General features: G+C 42.3%; 1 protein-coding gene across 5 annotated transcripts in view; it reads right to left on the bottom strand.

Moving 5' to 3' along the window:
- Positions 1 to 11,076: 11,076 nt before the first annotated feature.
- secisbp2l (SECIS binding protein 2-like) overlaps positions 11,077 to 16,083 on the bottom strand; it is a 41,842-nt gene continuing 36,835 nt past the window's right edge. For all 5 annotated transcript variants that reach the window (XM_083996663.1, XM_083996659.1, XM_083996660.1 and 2 more), the window contains 2 exons: positions 15,837 to 16,056; positions 11,077 to 12,096 (listed from right to left, as the gene is read on the bottom strand). In XM_083996663.1, the coding sequence (XP_083852789.1) occupies positions 11,390 to 12,096; positions 15,837 to 16,056 (927 nt within the window). In that variant the 3' untranslated portion in view covers positions 11,077 to 11,389. The remainder of the gene's footprint in view (positions 12,097 to 15,836; positions 16,057 to 16,083) is intronic.

Genomic DNA, 16,083 nt, shown 5'->3' with positions numbered 1-16,083 from the left:
AATCGGGGTGCAGACACAACACTCCAGTACAAAAACCTTGCAGGGGGACACCATGTCAGGCAGTGGCGGAAATTCCTTTGCAGTCCCTCCAACAAAAGCAGTCTCATTAGATTTCTGGTGGAAGAGTGGAAAGGCCCACAATATAGAGAAAGGCTGCATGGTAAGGTATTATACATGACCCATGAAGACACCTGCTACAAGTTGACCAAAGATAAGTGTGAGGAAGTAGCGGAGTTGCACTGCACACATGAAGAAGCTGACACACACTTGCTTCTGCATGCATCCCATGCAGCTAATGCAGGCTCAAAGGCAGCTATCATTACAGCTGAGGACACTGATGTCATGGTGCTTTGTCTCGGCTTTCAGAAAGACATCACCTGTCCTATTTATCAGAGATGTGGGACATAGACTCACACACATTTTATTGACATCAGCAAAATGGTCAAATCACTTGGGAACAGCATCTGTGACAGCCTTATTGGTTTGTACGCCTTCACAGGCTGTGACACTGTCAGTGCATTCGCTGGTCGAGGGAAGCTGAATGCCCTGAAGATGGTCAGAAAGGACATGTCCTTTCACGAGACTTTTAGCCAACTGGGAAAGTCATGGAATGTGAGTGAGGAGCTATTCCAGAAAATTGAGCTGTTTACCTGTCACATGTATGTTGCTAATAGCAGCACTAGTGAAGTCAATGAACTGCGCTACCAGCTCTTCCGCACTAAAAGAGGAGAAGTTGAGTCCAGCCAGTTACCACCATGTAGAGACTGTCTGTAGCTTCATACATATTCAACGAGCCAACTATCAGGCAGCAATCTGGAAATGCTGTCTGGAAGCTACTCCTGTGGTGCCAAGCCCTACTCAACATGGATGGACAGACAAAGATGGCAAGTTGGATATTCACTGGATGCGCTCCCCACCTGCACCAGATGTGGTCTTGGACCTCCTATCATGTAAGTGTGTGCGATCATGCAAGCTGCCCAGTTGTACATGTCTGTCAAATGGGCTGACCTGCACAGACATGTGCAGGTTACAGACCTGTGGGAACCAAAAATCATCGGATGATCCAGAACCAAGCTATGTACTAGCGTCTACAATGCATTTTTTCCTTGGGGGAAGTTAATTTCAACATGTGATTACTGTAATTTAGCTGTGACTCAGGAAGGGTTATCATACCGAAATATCATCTACAGACATTGATGTTTGCAAAAATTATTAGTAACCTTTGCCACCTTGAGTGGTATCGATAAGTGAAATTCATCGTGGACTACAGGCGGGGGAGGGACCCACAACCTCCTGTTACCATCAACGGAGCTGCAGTGGAGAGGGTGGAAACATTCAAGTACCTGGGGGCAGGGCCGGCCCTAGGATTTTGGTGGCCCCCTAAACAAGATTTTTGTTTGTGGCCTACACTCTAAGTGCAAACACCAAATCACCGGTTAAAACTGAATACAGACGTGTTTATGCCCTCTGAGGTTTGAGGCCATTTTCTCGACTTTTACATATTTTCTTAAATTTATCTTTTTAAGATACTTGCAGATGTAACAATACTCAAGTGTTTTATGTCTAAATATTAGAACCTCCGCTGTAAGCACACTGAGGCCAGTTTGTCCTAGAACACTGTAGAAAGAAATAATTTAGGCCAAATGCTGGAAATTTGAGGTCTGCTTTTTGAAAAAATTCAAATCAATTGGGAAAACACACCTTCAGTCATGAGAACAAACTGTTTTGGTGCTTGAAATAGGATATGAATACAGTAATAGATACGTGTAGAAAACAAGTCTAAAATTAAATTTTGTAAGATTGTTTTTTGAGCACAAATGTTGTCATTCTGCCGTTCTATTTTCACCAAATGTCTCAAATGTGAGATAAAAGAAGCTGAATATTGACTTCACATTACATATAAAGCTCATAGCTGCACGTGCAGACCTCAGGATGTTTTAATGACTTGATGAACCCCGGTACCTTTCTGATCATGTGGCCCCCCACCTAACGGCTGTGGCCCTAAACAACCGCATAGAGTGTTTATGCCAGCGGCCGGCCCTGCCTGGGGGTGAACATCCACGAAAGCCTGAAATGGGAGGCTCACACAACTGTGGTTGCAAAAGCACAACAGCGCCTATGTGGAATCAGGCGCCTCAAAAAATTCGGACTGAGTCCATCAATCACCATGGCCTTCTATCAGGGGACTACTGAGAGTCTGCTGACAAGCAGCTTCACCAGCTGGTTCAGAAGCTGCACCAACAGAGACCACAAGGCCCTCGGTAGGGTGGTGTCAGCTGCCCAGTCTGGAGGAGCTCTACACCCAGTCCCTGAGGATCATCAGGGACCCCACACACCCCCACAACAGCCTGTTTGTGCTGCTGCCGTCAGGCAAAAGATACCAACACATCAAGGCCAGCAGGAGCAGGCTGAAAAACTGTTTTTCCCCCCAAGCCACCAGACTATTAAATAAATCAACCCAACAATAAATCCAAATGGACCATGGACTCTGGCTGTGGCCTTTTAACTTCCCTTTAATCCTTTTAAACTTTTTATATTTTAGTATCGTAATTTATTTATTGTCTCTTTTTTATTTATTATGCATATTGTGGAGCGTCCACCCAACCCAAGCTTCTCACAATGTATGTACCTGTACATCTATGTGACAATAAACTTCTTGAATCTTGAATCTTGCACACACAGAGAGGACCGCCCCTTTATTTAGGAGGCAGGAGGAGCTATGATGTAATCATTAATTAATAAGAATATAGTATTATATGATAACAATAAAGAATTTGATCCATTTGATGCCAGAAAACTTGAACATGTTCTTTATGATGTAAATAAACTGGATGTGACGACAGAAAAGAAAGATTTGTCTCCTCCTAGTGGCCGATCAGGAAATCAATACGTGTGAAGCCTGTCTCACATTCATTTGTCTGAGAAAGAGTGAAAATAAAAAGGAAATTATAGCAATGGGTCGGGTCCGGGCTATTATTTGGCAAATTTAGGCAAATTCAGGCAAATTCTGAGCAACAAATAGGAGAATAGGACGATAAGACAGTTGACTTTATAATGCTCAATTTGCACCAGTCGAGGCTTGAACCCACAACTTATCGAACCAAAGACCGTTGTCTATATCACTGAGCTAATTGGCAAGTGGCAACTTAACAGTGGCTTCACAAACTGAGTAACTGTGAAAAAAAAAAATCAGTTTTTGAGGTAAAATTGTAAATGTATTTGCCAAACATCATCCACCATGTCATCATCATCATCCTTGCTGGGGCTTGATTCCACATCCTCTGACACCAAGAACGTGCTCCTAACTCGCTGAGCTAATTGGCTGGAAGTGAATTTAAGTGTGTGGTTTATCAAATAGACTCAGGGAGTCACAAATTCTAATATCTAAACAAAAATCTGATAAAAACATAAATTGCATCTAGACAGCATGGGAATGTTGGTGATTTGTTTTTAGTGATAAGTGTTTTGCTTCTCATGAGAAAATGTGATGTTTAAAAATGTCCCTCTTACATTGACAGTTGTTCCCGTGACAGCAGAATTCAAAATGTTCTAGAAAATTCAGTTTTTGAGATAAAATTCTGATATTTGCCAAACTTCATCAACCATGACTCCAAAATATTGTCAATTTTTTTCAGGAAGATTGAAAATGTATTTATCAAGAATTTGATGGTATATGTTTACAGTACTGTTTACAGTCAAACATTTTCATGCACTGTAGGCTCAATTTTTTTTGATTAATCAAAAATCTGAGAGACAAGTTTTGTGGAGGACAGTCTGGAGATGCTCTGTAGCAAGTTTGGTGTCAATTGAGCAAAAATTGTAGGAGGAGATACATTTTAAAAGTTTTACAGTTATTGAAAAAAACGAGTGATGGACTTCATAATTTGTAATGAGTTTAAGTGGACAAAAGTTTCAGCAGTATTGGGGCGACAGTTTGGTCAAAGTTTCAAAACTGTAGCATCTACTGTTGGTTTGGTAGGAATTTTTTAAAGTTTTTTAATTTAAACGTTTATTGTGTGTTATTAGTGTGAATGCTGAAAGCATTCACGCTATTGTTCTTCCTCTCCGCCACCCTCTCTTTTTATATTCTTACTACTTTCCGCCTTTTTATGGTCTTCTTCTAGTCCTTCATACTTTGTGCTATTTCAACAATTCATACATCAAATCGTGCAGCTTTTGGACATTATCGGAATTACTTTTCTCTTTTCAAATATTCATACTTTTTGCAATATTCAACTATTTCTGATTTTTTTTTTTGGCCCATAGAGAATGCATTGGAACAGTCTTGAAACTCTTCAAATCTTCTTACTTCTTTCAGCCTCTAAAGCTTCAGCATACTTTCTGCTAGAGACTTCATTCAAATTCTGATCTGTAGACAAACTTCTAATGTATTCAACCTGTGTACAACTTTTTCATATCTTGTACCGTTTTTGAGATAAATCCTTTAAAAGCACATGAGGATTTCTGACAAATTTCACACTTTTCAATGAGCGTGTATTGCGTTGGCTAGAGTGAGTGACATCATCAGAGTGCAGCAGATCCAAAAAAGCGACTGGAACTTTTCTTCTGAAACTGCCAGCAAAGCTACAAATGACACTCATTTCTTTTTTTTAAGCATCATTGAAAAATCTCACATTCATCAAAGTCTCAACCTCCACTTCACCAGAAGTGATTGAATAACCCAGTGGTTAGGGTTCCTGCTTTCCAACCACAAGGTCACGGGTTCAAATCCAAGGGAAGCATTCTTGTTATGTTATGTTGAATTCTGCTCCCCTCCCCCACCTTCAATTGGTTACAGGTGTTCGTTAAGAGACTCATTCATTGCTTGTGCCACAGTTTGCTGCACATCATCACATTACAACGAGACTTCATTCAAATTCTGATCTATAGACAAACTTCTATTGTCTCATTTCTACTCTTTTTTTTTTTTTAAGCATCATTGAAAAATCTCACATTCATCAAAGTCTCAACCTCTCTTCAGAAGTCAGTGAGCCTCTTATACAGGGATTTATTTTACCCTTCTCTCATTGAATGTAAGTATGGTGAAGTGGTTAGATCACTGGACTGAAGGTTACAGGTTCAAATCCAGCCCCGGCCACTTTGTTAGTGAATCATTCCCCCAGTCTTCCTCTGTTGATTTCTGATAACTTGCTCCTTGTTTAAACTGTGTAAACTACAGCTGCATCGGACAGTGTTTGATTTATCACGGTATAAAATTCTGCATGTTTTATCTCCCTCTGTGGTTGAGAGGTTAGTTTGCTGGGTTGCCAATCATGAGGTCCAGGGTTGTGGACATGTTTCTTGTTTATACTACTGCTCTAAGATTTAAATGCACTGGAGCAGCAGAGAAAAGCAAAGCTCTTGAATGATTTGTATCCATCATTTCTTGTCCTGCGCTGCCCACTATTGGACGTCACTGGCAGAATTAACCTCCTCTCCCCCGCCTTCAATTGGTTACAGGTGTTTGTTATCTCCTTGATTACTCGTACCAGTTTGCAGCACATCATCACATTACAATGAATGACAACAGTCTTGAAAGCAGTGTGCTCTCTGTAGCCGAGTGGCAGAGTAAAGATTTAGTGATCATTAGGTCATGGGTTTGATTCCTGCCTCAGTCATTTTACATAATTTCTTTTTTTTTTTTTTTAAAGCAGAAGTGAGTGATCCGGTCGTTTTCGCTAATGCTGCGTTCCAGGCAGGCTTTTGAAATCGTAAATTACAGCTTCAAGTCACAACTTACGACTTTGTAGCGTTCCAGGCAACCCACTCGTGTTTCTCCGACCTGTTTTACCGGTGAAAGTCACTATAACGGCCACTCGTAACTTCCGACCGGTGAACTCGTACCAGATCGAACTGGTACCACTTCACGGTCGGAAAAATACGAATTTCCTTGAACGCACCATAACAGTCCTCGTCGCTACGTCGCCACATTCACGGCGTTCCTTGGCTGCACACACAGCCCTGCATGCCGTTCTCTCTCCTCATTGGATAAAAACTGTAGGATACGATAAATGTTTTCTCTTCTGCTCAGAGCAGAGCAGAGGGACTGAGAGACCTGTGTTTCAGTCCAAACACTCTATGTAAGTGATTGCTGTCGGAAGATATAACTATTTAAGACTTATATTAACACAAATATATCACTCACTTCTGCTTTAAGTATATTTTTGGCTTTTCATGCCTTTATTAGATAGGACAGTTCAGAGTGTGACAGGAAATGGGAGGCAGAGAGGGGGGGAATGACATGCAGGATAGAGCCGTCCGACACGGGACTCGAACCGGGGCCGCCTGCAGCGAGGACTATAGCCTCTACACATGGGGCGGGTGCTCTACCAACTGAGCTAAACACCACCCCATTTTACATTTTCTTTTGATTCCAACTAGTCAGCTGTCATTGGACACTCTTTGATTCCTCACAGTATAAAACTCATTGTAACTCAGGTCCTCTGTGGCCATGTGGTTAGTGTGTTAGGTTACCACTCATGGAGTTGTGGGTTCAATTCCCTCCTTGGACATGTTTGCGTGTCTTTGTCAATTGGTTCAGCAATGGCTTTCAGCATTCACATGAATTTCCTTCAGGAAATACCAATTCTAGTTTTGATTGAGTGTTTTGTGAAGAGAAGACGAGACGTCGGGTACGTAAACAACATTTTAATGATGTTAATCATCAGTTCATACAGGTTAAGAGTGATAACAGGATTATGAGAAACAGCCTCTAACAATGTTGCTAGTGATGTACAGTCTTAAATATCCATAGAAAGACGAGAACACGCTGAAAAAAGTTCTTCATTGAACCGTAGTTTGATTTTTTTTGTTGCTTTTTTTTTTCCTTTTGTTCACATTAGTTACGACGAGACCTTTACCAGAACTTACTGTATTTACATAGTGCAAAAACACACTTGGGCCAGTCCACATACTTCAAACACTTTGATGGAGCATACTGCATACTGCATTTACACTATGATTCACTATCAAACACCGTCGTCGTTTTTCCTTCATTGGATTCCAACTGTTAAAATGTTCAAACTATCAAATGGCTTTAAGAACAAGATGATTGTAGTTGGGTTTTAATACAATGCAAAATCAAAATCAAAATCTCTTTTGTACACTTGTATTTACAGGAGTGAATCATTAGCATGTGTCGACCTCAGAGCGGAGGAGAAGGAGGAGCTGAACGGAGCGTCTCAGTCTGGAACTAAACAACCAGCTCTGCTTTTAAAGGAATAGTTCACCCCAAAAAAAAAAAAATGAAATTCACCCTCATGCTGATGAATACTCTGGAGCAGTTTTTTATTCCTCAAAGGTCATCTGGAGACCCGGGAGGCCGGTTCCTAGTCCAACCAAAACTTTAGATGACAGTAATTATTAGGGCCCAGCACAAAAACGTCCATAAAACTACACAACAACCATTTAATATTCCTCCACACTGCTCGTCCACTGCAATCCAAGTGTCCTGAAGGGAGATAGTCCAGAGTTTACTGGAAACAAACCTCATTTAGAACATTTTTACAACCTCAACAGTCCTGTAGTGAATTTACCTGGGGCGATACAGGACTGTTTAGGCCGTGAAAATGTTCTAAATGACATTGTTTCCAGTAAACTCTGGACTATCCACCTTTTTCCGAACGAACGTCAAAAACGTAGCCGGTTTTGCCGGTTTTGCTCTTCCGGTGGAATTTTATGTTTACGTTTCCATGGTTTCTGTAGTTGCGGTAAATGCATGGATTTTTTTTTTTTCCTCTAATCCAATGAAAATCTGTAAAACGCATGGATCATCACATCAGCTTTTAACAGTGGATATTAGTGTTGGGCGATTTTGACATTCTCAGATCGTCCCAATCGCCCTCCCTGGAGATCGCCGATAGACCTATCTATCGCCGGGGTCCGGGGGGGGGGGGGGGGGGGGGGGGGGTTGGCGGCGGCAGTTCCACTTGTTCGTTCGACGGGGGGGGGGGGGGGGGGGGGGGGGTTGGCGGCGTATGAGTATCGCTTTTACCGTGCCCTGCTGTCATTCTGTCATGCATGCGCGCGCTTCTCTCTCTCTCTCTCTGTGTGTGTGAGGACTAATAACGGAGAAACAGCGCTATGATCAATGAACGGAACGCTATTGCGTTGCCGAAAGCCGAAAAATATATTCATGCCGGACGTAATTCACCGGACGTCTTAGTGACCACCTCGTCGGGCTGTGACATACAGTAACAGGTCTGGCGTCGGCAGCCTAGTCACAGCCACAACACCAGCTAAACGTGTTTCCTCAAATTTGAGGCGGAGTGGCCACCCTGTTTACTACAGAGATTTTGTGTGCGGTCATATGACTACCTGGCTCCGTCTGATTGGACGTCGCCAGTGGCTGCATTTGATTGGTGAAACACTGTCATTTGACAGAGTATCTGTTGGAAGCAGCGAGAGGAGCGGCTTCATTAAAACAAAACAAACAGATTGCGCATTAGATCAATAAAAAAGTAGCGAGTATGTGTGTGTGTGTGTGTGTGTGTAAAATCGCCAAGAAAACAAAACATCGCCGCTCGTCCTTCCAATCGCCGATAGACGATTGGATCGCCAATCGGCACAACCCTAGTGGATATCACACAAATTGACATCCGTGTTAAAAGCCAGCGTTAATAATAGATCCATGCGTTTACCGCAACTATGACAACGACTGAACGACTGAAAACCATGGAAACGTAACATACGATTCCACCAAAACTGTCAAAACCGGCTTCTGGTTTTGACCACAGATGACGTTCGGAAAATTGTGGATATCCCTTCACTTGGACACTTGGATTGCAGTGGACGAGCAGTGTGGAGGAATATTAAATGGTTGTTGTGTAGTTTAATGGACGTTTTTGTGTCGGTCCCTAATAATTACTCTCATATAAAGTTTTGGTTGGACTGGAGATGCACTTTGAGGAATAAAAAACTACTCCAGAGTATTCATCATCAGCATGAGGGGGAGGCAATAATGACTAATGAATTTCTTATTTTTTTGTTTTTTGGGTGAACTATTCCTTTAATGTGTCAACGTTCACTAAATGGAGATGGAGACGGAGCTGCAGCTGCAGCGCCCCCCTCGGGCAGAGAACAGAACTGCACTTTGTTCTCAACACACTGAATCAATGACACGGCGTTAACAAAGTGTAGTAGAACCACAGAGAGCGGGTTATTTACACACACCCACACACGCACACACAGACACACACACACACACACACGCACACAGACACACACACACACACACACACAGACACACACACACACACACACTCAGACACACACACAGAGCTCCTGCTGAGTCAAGTCACTGAGGGAGGAGGAGGAAGAGGAGGAGGGAGGAAGAAGAGGAGTATGGCAAGCGGATTTAACATTTAAAAGCTAAGTTTGACTCTCCAGAATTAACATTGTAGATATCAACAACGTCTTTCTGACTGGTTGTAACTACATTTTGAATAGTTGGATTTTTTATTCCAGATCTCTGTAATTCAGTTTTACCTCTTGTCAAAAAGAACATTTCAGATCCACAACTACGTTCTTCCTATAGGACAAATTACATCACTGTAACTATTCATGTGTATGGGGTTTGTCATTACAGATATCTACAGTTCAGTTGCAGATATCCACTATGTGAATTACAGATATCTGTAACTGAATTACCACTAGTACTAATTCCAGTTACAGATATCTACAACGTCATTTTGACTAGTCAAAACTTAATTACAGATATCTGAAAAGGGACATGTAGATATCTTTAATTGAGGTGAATTAAAGATATCTTGAACTGGAATTATGACTAGTCAGAATCAAATTGTAGATATCTCAAATTGGAGTTAGTACTAGTGGTAATTCAGTTACAGATATCTGTAATTCACATAGTGGATATCTGCAACTGAATTGTAGATATCTGTAATGACAAACCCCATACACATGAATGGTTACAGTGAAGGAAGAACGTAGTTGTGGATCTGAAATGTTCTTTTTGACAAGAGGTAAAACTGAATTACAGAGATCTACAACACATGTCCAGTCTGGCTGTTAAATGTTAAATCTTGTTGCCATAGAGGAGTCGACATCCGACACTGAAACACATCATCATCATCATTATCATCATTATTATCATCATTATTATCATTATTATTTACAAAAGTAAAGCTAAAGAACACGGCAAAATAAATGAACCTACACAATGTGCCTGTAAATACACACTCACACTCAGACACACACACTCAGACACACACACACACACACAGCTGTAAACCTGGACCGGGACTCGTCCTCTGTGAGGCGTTCAGGGTCCGGGGGGAAAATCAGAGAATTCCCTCTTTAATTCAAGTGTAGCAGGTTTACGGCTGAAGGGAGGAGACGTTGTTGTTGTTGGTCTGAGACTCCGTCCGTTTCTCTGTGGCGTGTTAAAGGGATAGTTCCACATTTTGTTAAATTCTCCTATCACCATAATCCATAGCAGTAGGTTTGTTACCTTTAATTGTCGGTGCAAGCTATTTTTTAAAGGGAAATACAGAGACTGCTGGATGAAAAACTGTCCCTGAAGGCAACGTGCATCAGCGGTTTTGCATGAATTTCCCTCTAAAACAACTCTGTGTGGTAACGTCGTGTTATTATCTCATAGCGTGGTGAATGTGCAGCTCACAACTTGTCCACCAGAGCGTTGTGGAGTTGTTGGATTGTGTATTTGATGAGTTTGATGATGAGGGAAACCAAAGAAATCCCATAATGAGCCTCCGTAGCGTAGCTCTGAGCAGCTCACGGCTCTGCTCCGCTGTTCTAAAAACAGCTTGCACCGACAATTAAACACTGAAAAAAATCTTTCCAAGAATATTTGTCTTATTTCTTGTCAAAATGTCTCATTTCTAGTCAAAACTAATCTCTTTCCACTTAAAATAAGACTCATCACCTAAAAATGAACTTGTTTTTAGATCATTTTCACTTGTTTCAAACTAATTTTCACTTGAAATCAGTAGAAAAATCTGCCAGTGAAAGCAAGTTTTTTGTGCTTGTAATAAGAAAGAAAAACTTGCTCCACTATCAGATTTTTCTACTTATTTCAAGTGAAAATCTGCTGGAAAGAAGTAAAAAGTGTCTAAAAACAAACTGCTTTTTATGTGATGAGTCTTATTTTAAGTATTTGAGATTAGTTTTGACTAGAAATAAGACAAATATTCTTGGTAAGATTTTGAGTTTTTGCAGTGAAGGTAACGAACCTACTGCTAGTATGACTATAGGGATTATGGGCAATGGGGTTAATTTGCCAAAAATGTAGAACTATCCCTTTAATGTGGTGTTGTGTTGGAGTGTTGTTGGTCAGTTGGTTGATTCCTGAGATTACGACAGAGAGAGAGAGAGAAGCTGCAGTGAAGAGACGGAGGAAGAGGAAACGACGTCAGCCCTTCACCGAGTCCAGCTCCTCCTGCTGCTGCTGCTGCTGCTCCTCCTCACTCTGCCTTCTCTCCTCCTCCTCCTCCTCTTCTTCCTCTTCATCTTCCTCCTCATCCTCCTCCTCCTCCTCCTCTTCCTCCGTGCTCTCCTGGCTCTTCCCCAGCTGCAGGTTTTCCAGAGTCTTGGAGACCCAGGACTCGATGCGGCTGCTGAGCGTGGGCACCTCGAGGGAGATGGGATGGGGAGCGTCGTTGTTGCTGTACTCCTCCTGCTCCTCCTCCTCCTCCTCCTCCTCCTCCTGCTCCTCCTCCTCCAGCATGCCGGGCACCAGCGTGGAGGTGGTGGAGGTGATGGAGGAGTTGAGCGGTCCGCGGCAGCTCCCGTCCAGCGAGCCCGTCTCGGTGCTCTGCTGCGACAACAGCTCCAGGCGGTCCAGGCGGTCGTCCGCTCCTCGCCCCTCGTCGCCCGGGGGAGGAGGAGGAAGAAGAGGAGGAGGAAGAGGAGCGGTCCGGGGCGGGGGGCCGGTAGCCGTGGCAACAGCGGCGGTAGCGGTAGAGGTGGTAGCGGTAGCCCCCGTAGCCTCAGCGTCTCTCTGGACCGGCGCCATCGGGGCCACGGGAGCAGCAGCAGCTGCAGCTGCAGGGCGACTGGGCTCGGCCTCGGCTGCCTCAGCTGCATCCGAACTCTCCACCATGCTCCTCCAGTTGGTCTCTGAGGAAACAACCGTAGGTTAAAACCTTTCTTTCTTTCTTTCTTTACCCTTTCTCTGTCTTTTTACTCCTCCAGTTGGTCTCTGAGGAAACAACACCGAGGTTAAAACCTTTCTTTCTTTCTTTCTTTCTTTCTTTCTCTCTGTCTTTTTACTCCTCCAGTTGGTCTCTGAGGAAACAACACAGAGGTTAAAACCTTTCTTTCTTTCTTTACCCTTTCTCTGTCTTTTTACTCCTCCAGTTGGTCTCTGAGGAAACACGGAGGTTAAAACCTTTCTTTCTTTCTTTCTTTCTTTCTTTCTACCCCTCTCTATCTCATCTATCTACCTCTTTCTATCCATCCCCCTCTTTCTTTCTTTCTTTCTTTACCCTTTCTCTGTCTTTTTACTCCTCCAGTTGGTCTCTGAGGAAACACGGAGGTTAAAACCTTTCTTTCTTTCTTTCTTTCTTTCTTTCTTTCTACCCCTCTCTATCTCATCTATCTACCTCTTTCTATCCATCCCCCTCTTTCTTTCTTTCTTTCTACACCCTTTCTCTGTCTTTTTACTCCTCCAGTTGGTCTCTGAGGAAACACGGAGGTTAAAACCTTTCTTTCTTTCTTTCTTTCTTTCTTTCTTTCTACCCCTCTCTATCTCATCTATCTACCTCTTTCTATCCATCCCCCTCTTTCTTTCTTTCTTTCTACACCCTTTCTCTGTCTTTTTACTCCTCCAGTTGGTCTCTGAGGAAACAACACCGACCAATCACAGGCTGGCATTAAACTCTGGAGGTTAAAACCCTTCTTTCTTTCTTTCTTTCTTTCTTTCTTTCTTTCTTTCTTTCTTTCTACCCCTCTCTGTCTTTTTCTTTCTTTCTTTCTACACCCTTTCTCTGTCTTTTTACTCCTCCAGTTGGTCTCTGAGGAAACAACACGGAGGTTAAAACCTTTCTTTCTTTCTACCCCTCTCTATCTCATCTATCTACCTCTTTCTATCTATCCCCCTCTTTCTTTCTTTCTTTCTTTCTTTCTACCCCTCTCTGTCTTTTTCTTTCTTTCTTTCTTTACCCTTTCTCTGTCTTTTTACTCCTCCAGTTGGTCTCTGAGGAAACAACACGGAGGTTAAAACCTTTCTTTCTACCCCTCTCTATCTCATCTATCTACCTCTTTCTATCCATCCCCCTCTTTCTTTCTTTCTTTCTACACCCTTTCTCTGTCTTTTTACTCCTCCAGTTGGTCTCTGAGGAAACACGGAGGTTAAAACCTTTCTTTCTTTCTTTCTTTCTTTCTTTCTTTCTTTCTTTCTTTCTACCCCTCTCTATCTCATCTATCTACCTCTTTCTATCCATCCCCCTCTTTCTTTCTTTCTTTCTACACCCTTTCTCTGTCTTTTTACTCCTCCAGTTGGTCTCTGAGGAAACAACACCGACCAATCACAGGCTGGCATTAAACTCTGGAGGTTAAAACCCTTCTTTCTTTCTTTCTTTCTTTCTTTCTTTCTTTCTACCCCTCTCTGTCTTTTTCTTTCTTTCTTTCTACACCCTTTCTCTGTCTTTTTACTCCTCCAGTTGGTCTCTGAGGAAACAACACGGAGGTTAAAACCTTTCTTTCTTTCTACCCCTCTCTATCTCATCTATCTACCTCTTTCTATCTATCCCCCTCTTTCTTTCTTTCTTTCTTTCTTTCTACCCCTCTCTGTCTTTTTCTTTCTTTCTTTCTTTACCCTTTCTCTGTCTTTTTACTCCTCCAGTTGGTCTCTGAGGAAACAACACGGAGGTTAAAACCTTTCTTTCTACCCCTCTCTATCTCATCTATCTACCTCTTTCTATCTATCCCCCTCTTTCTTTCTTTCTTTCTTTCTGTCTTTCTTTCTACCCCTCTCTGTCTTTTTCTTTCTCTCTTTCTGTCTTTCTACACCCCTTTTCTGTCTTTTTACTCCTTTCTTTCCCTCTCTCTCCTCTCTATTCTTTCTTTCTACCCATCTCTGTCTTTTTCTTTCTTTCTGTCTTTCTACACCCTTTCTCTGTCTTTTTACTCCTTTCTTTCTTTCTTTCTACACCCTTTCTGTATTTTTACTCCTTTCTTTCTTTCTTTCTTTCTACCCCTCTCTGTCTTTTTCTTTCTGTCTTTCTACACCCCTTTTCTGTCTTTTTACTCCTTTCTTTCTTTCCCTCTCTCTCCTCTCTATTCTTTCTTTCTACCCATCTCTGTCTTTTTCTTTCTTTCTGTCTTTCTACACGCTTTTTCTGTCTTTTTACTCCTTTCCTTCTTTCTTTCTTCCCCTCTCTCTGTCTTTTTCTTTCTTTCTTTCTTCCCCCCTCTCTCTGTCTTTCTTTCTTTCTTTCTACCCCTCTCTATCTCAATCTATCTACCTCGTTCTATCTATTCCCCTCTTTCTTTCTTTCTGTCCATCTTTCTACCCCCTTTCTCTGTCTTTTTACTCCTTTCTTTCTTTGTCTTTCTACACCCTTTCTCTGTCTTTTTACTCCTTTCTGTCTTTCTACCCCTCTCTCCATCTTTTTACCCCTTTCTTTCTTTCTTTCTTTCTTTCTTTCTATCTTTCTTTCTACCCCTCTCTGTCTTTTTCTTTCTTTCTTTCTACACCCTTCTTCTGTCTTTTTACTCCTTTCTTTCTACCCCTCTCTATCTCCATCGATCTACCTCTTTCTATCTATCCCCCTCTTTCTTTCTGTCTTTCTACACCCTTTCTCTGTCTTTTTACTCCTTTCTTTCTTTCTACCCCTCTGTCTTTTTCTTTCTCTCTTTCTACACCCCTTTTCTGTCTTTTTACTCCTTTCTTTCTTTCTTCCCCTCTCTCTCTTTTTCTTTCTTTCTGTCTTTCTACACCCTCTCTCTGTCTTTTTACTCCCTTCTTTCTTTCTACCCCTCTCTCTGTCTTTTTACTCCTTTCTTTCTTTTTCTACCTACCCCCCTCTCTGTCTTTTTCTTTCTTTCTACCCCTCTCTATCTCCATCTATCTACCTCTATCTATCTATCTATCTATCTATCTATCTATCTATCTATCTATCTATCTATCTATCTATCTATCTATCTATCTATCTATCCCCCTCTTTCTATCTTTCTTTCTACCCCTCTCTCTGTCTTTTTACTCCTTTCTTTCTTTCCCTCTCTCTCTGTCTTTTTCTTTCTTTCTACCCCTCTCTATCTACCTCTTTCTATCTATCCCCCTCTTTCTTCCTTTCTTTCTTTCTTTCTTTCTTTCTTTCTTTCTTTCTTTCTTTCTTTCTTTCTACCCCATTTCTCTGTCTTTTTGCTTCCTTCTTCAGCTGCTTTCAGCATTCACATGCATTTTCTTCAGGAAATGCTATCTTTTTCCAGTTATACATTGTTATCTCATAGCGTGGTGAATGTGCAGCTCACAACTTGTCGACCAGAGCGTTGTGGAGTTGTTGGATTGTGTATTTGATGCCAAAATGTTGAACTATCCCTTTAAAGACGTTTAAAGTGTGAAACGTTAGTGTGAAAAGATCAAATAAAGTACTTAAGTGAAACCCTTCTTTGCTGGACTTATGATTTTCTCTCTCATAAGTTAAAGGGAATTTCCACAACACCTCTAACGCTGCCGGCGGCTCGGTGGCGGCGTGTTTCGTGTTTCTTACCGTACTCCTTCTCCTCTTTCTATCTATCTATCCCCCTCTTTCTTTCTTTCTGTCCGTTTTTCTACCCCCCTTTCTCTCTGTCTTTTTACTCCTTTCTTTCTTTCTACCCCGCGGCTCGGTGGCGGTGTGTTGCGTGTTTCTTACCGTACTCCTTCTCGTTGACCTCGGAGATGGGCTCGGAGGAGATGGAGCAGAAGGAGATGGCCGAGGCGGCCGAGTGGTTGCGGTAGTGGCCCATGTGGTGCGGCACCTTCTTGTCGTTCTTCAGCGCCTCCTCGGCCTGCTCCTGCTCCAGAGCCGACACCATGTCCTTGTAGGCCTTCCGGGCCTCCTCCGTCAGGGACACCAGCCGGTTGAAGAGACTCTGACGGGGTACCAAGACACGGTGATG

This window comes from Trachurus trachurus (assembly GCF_905171665.1).
Source record: "Trachurus trachurus genome assembly, chromosome: 3".
NCBI lineage: Eukaryota > Metazoa > Chordata > Actinopteri > Carangiformes > Carangidae > Trachurus > Trachurus trachurus.
Note: the sequence above shows the minus strand (reverse complement) of the source record. Positions and strands in the feature narration are given on the sequence as shown.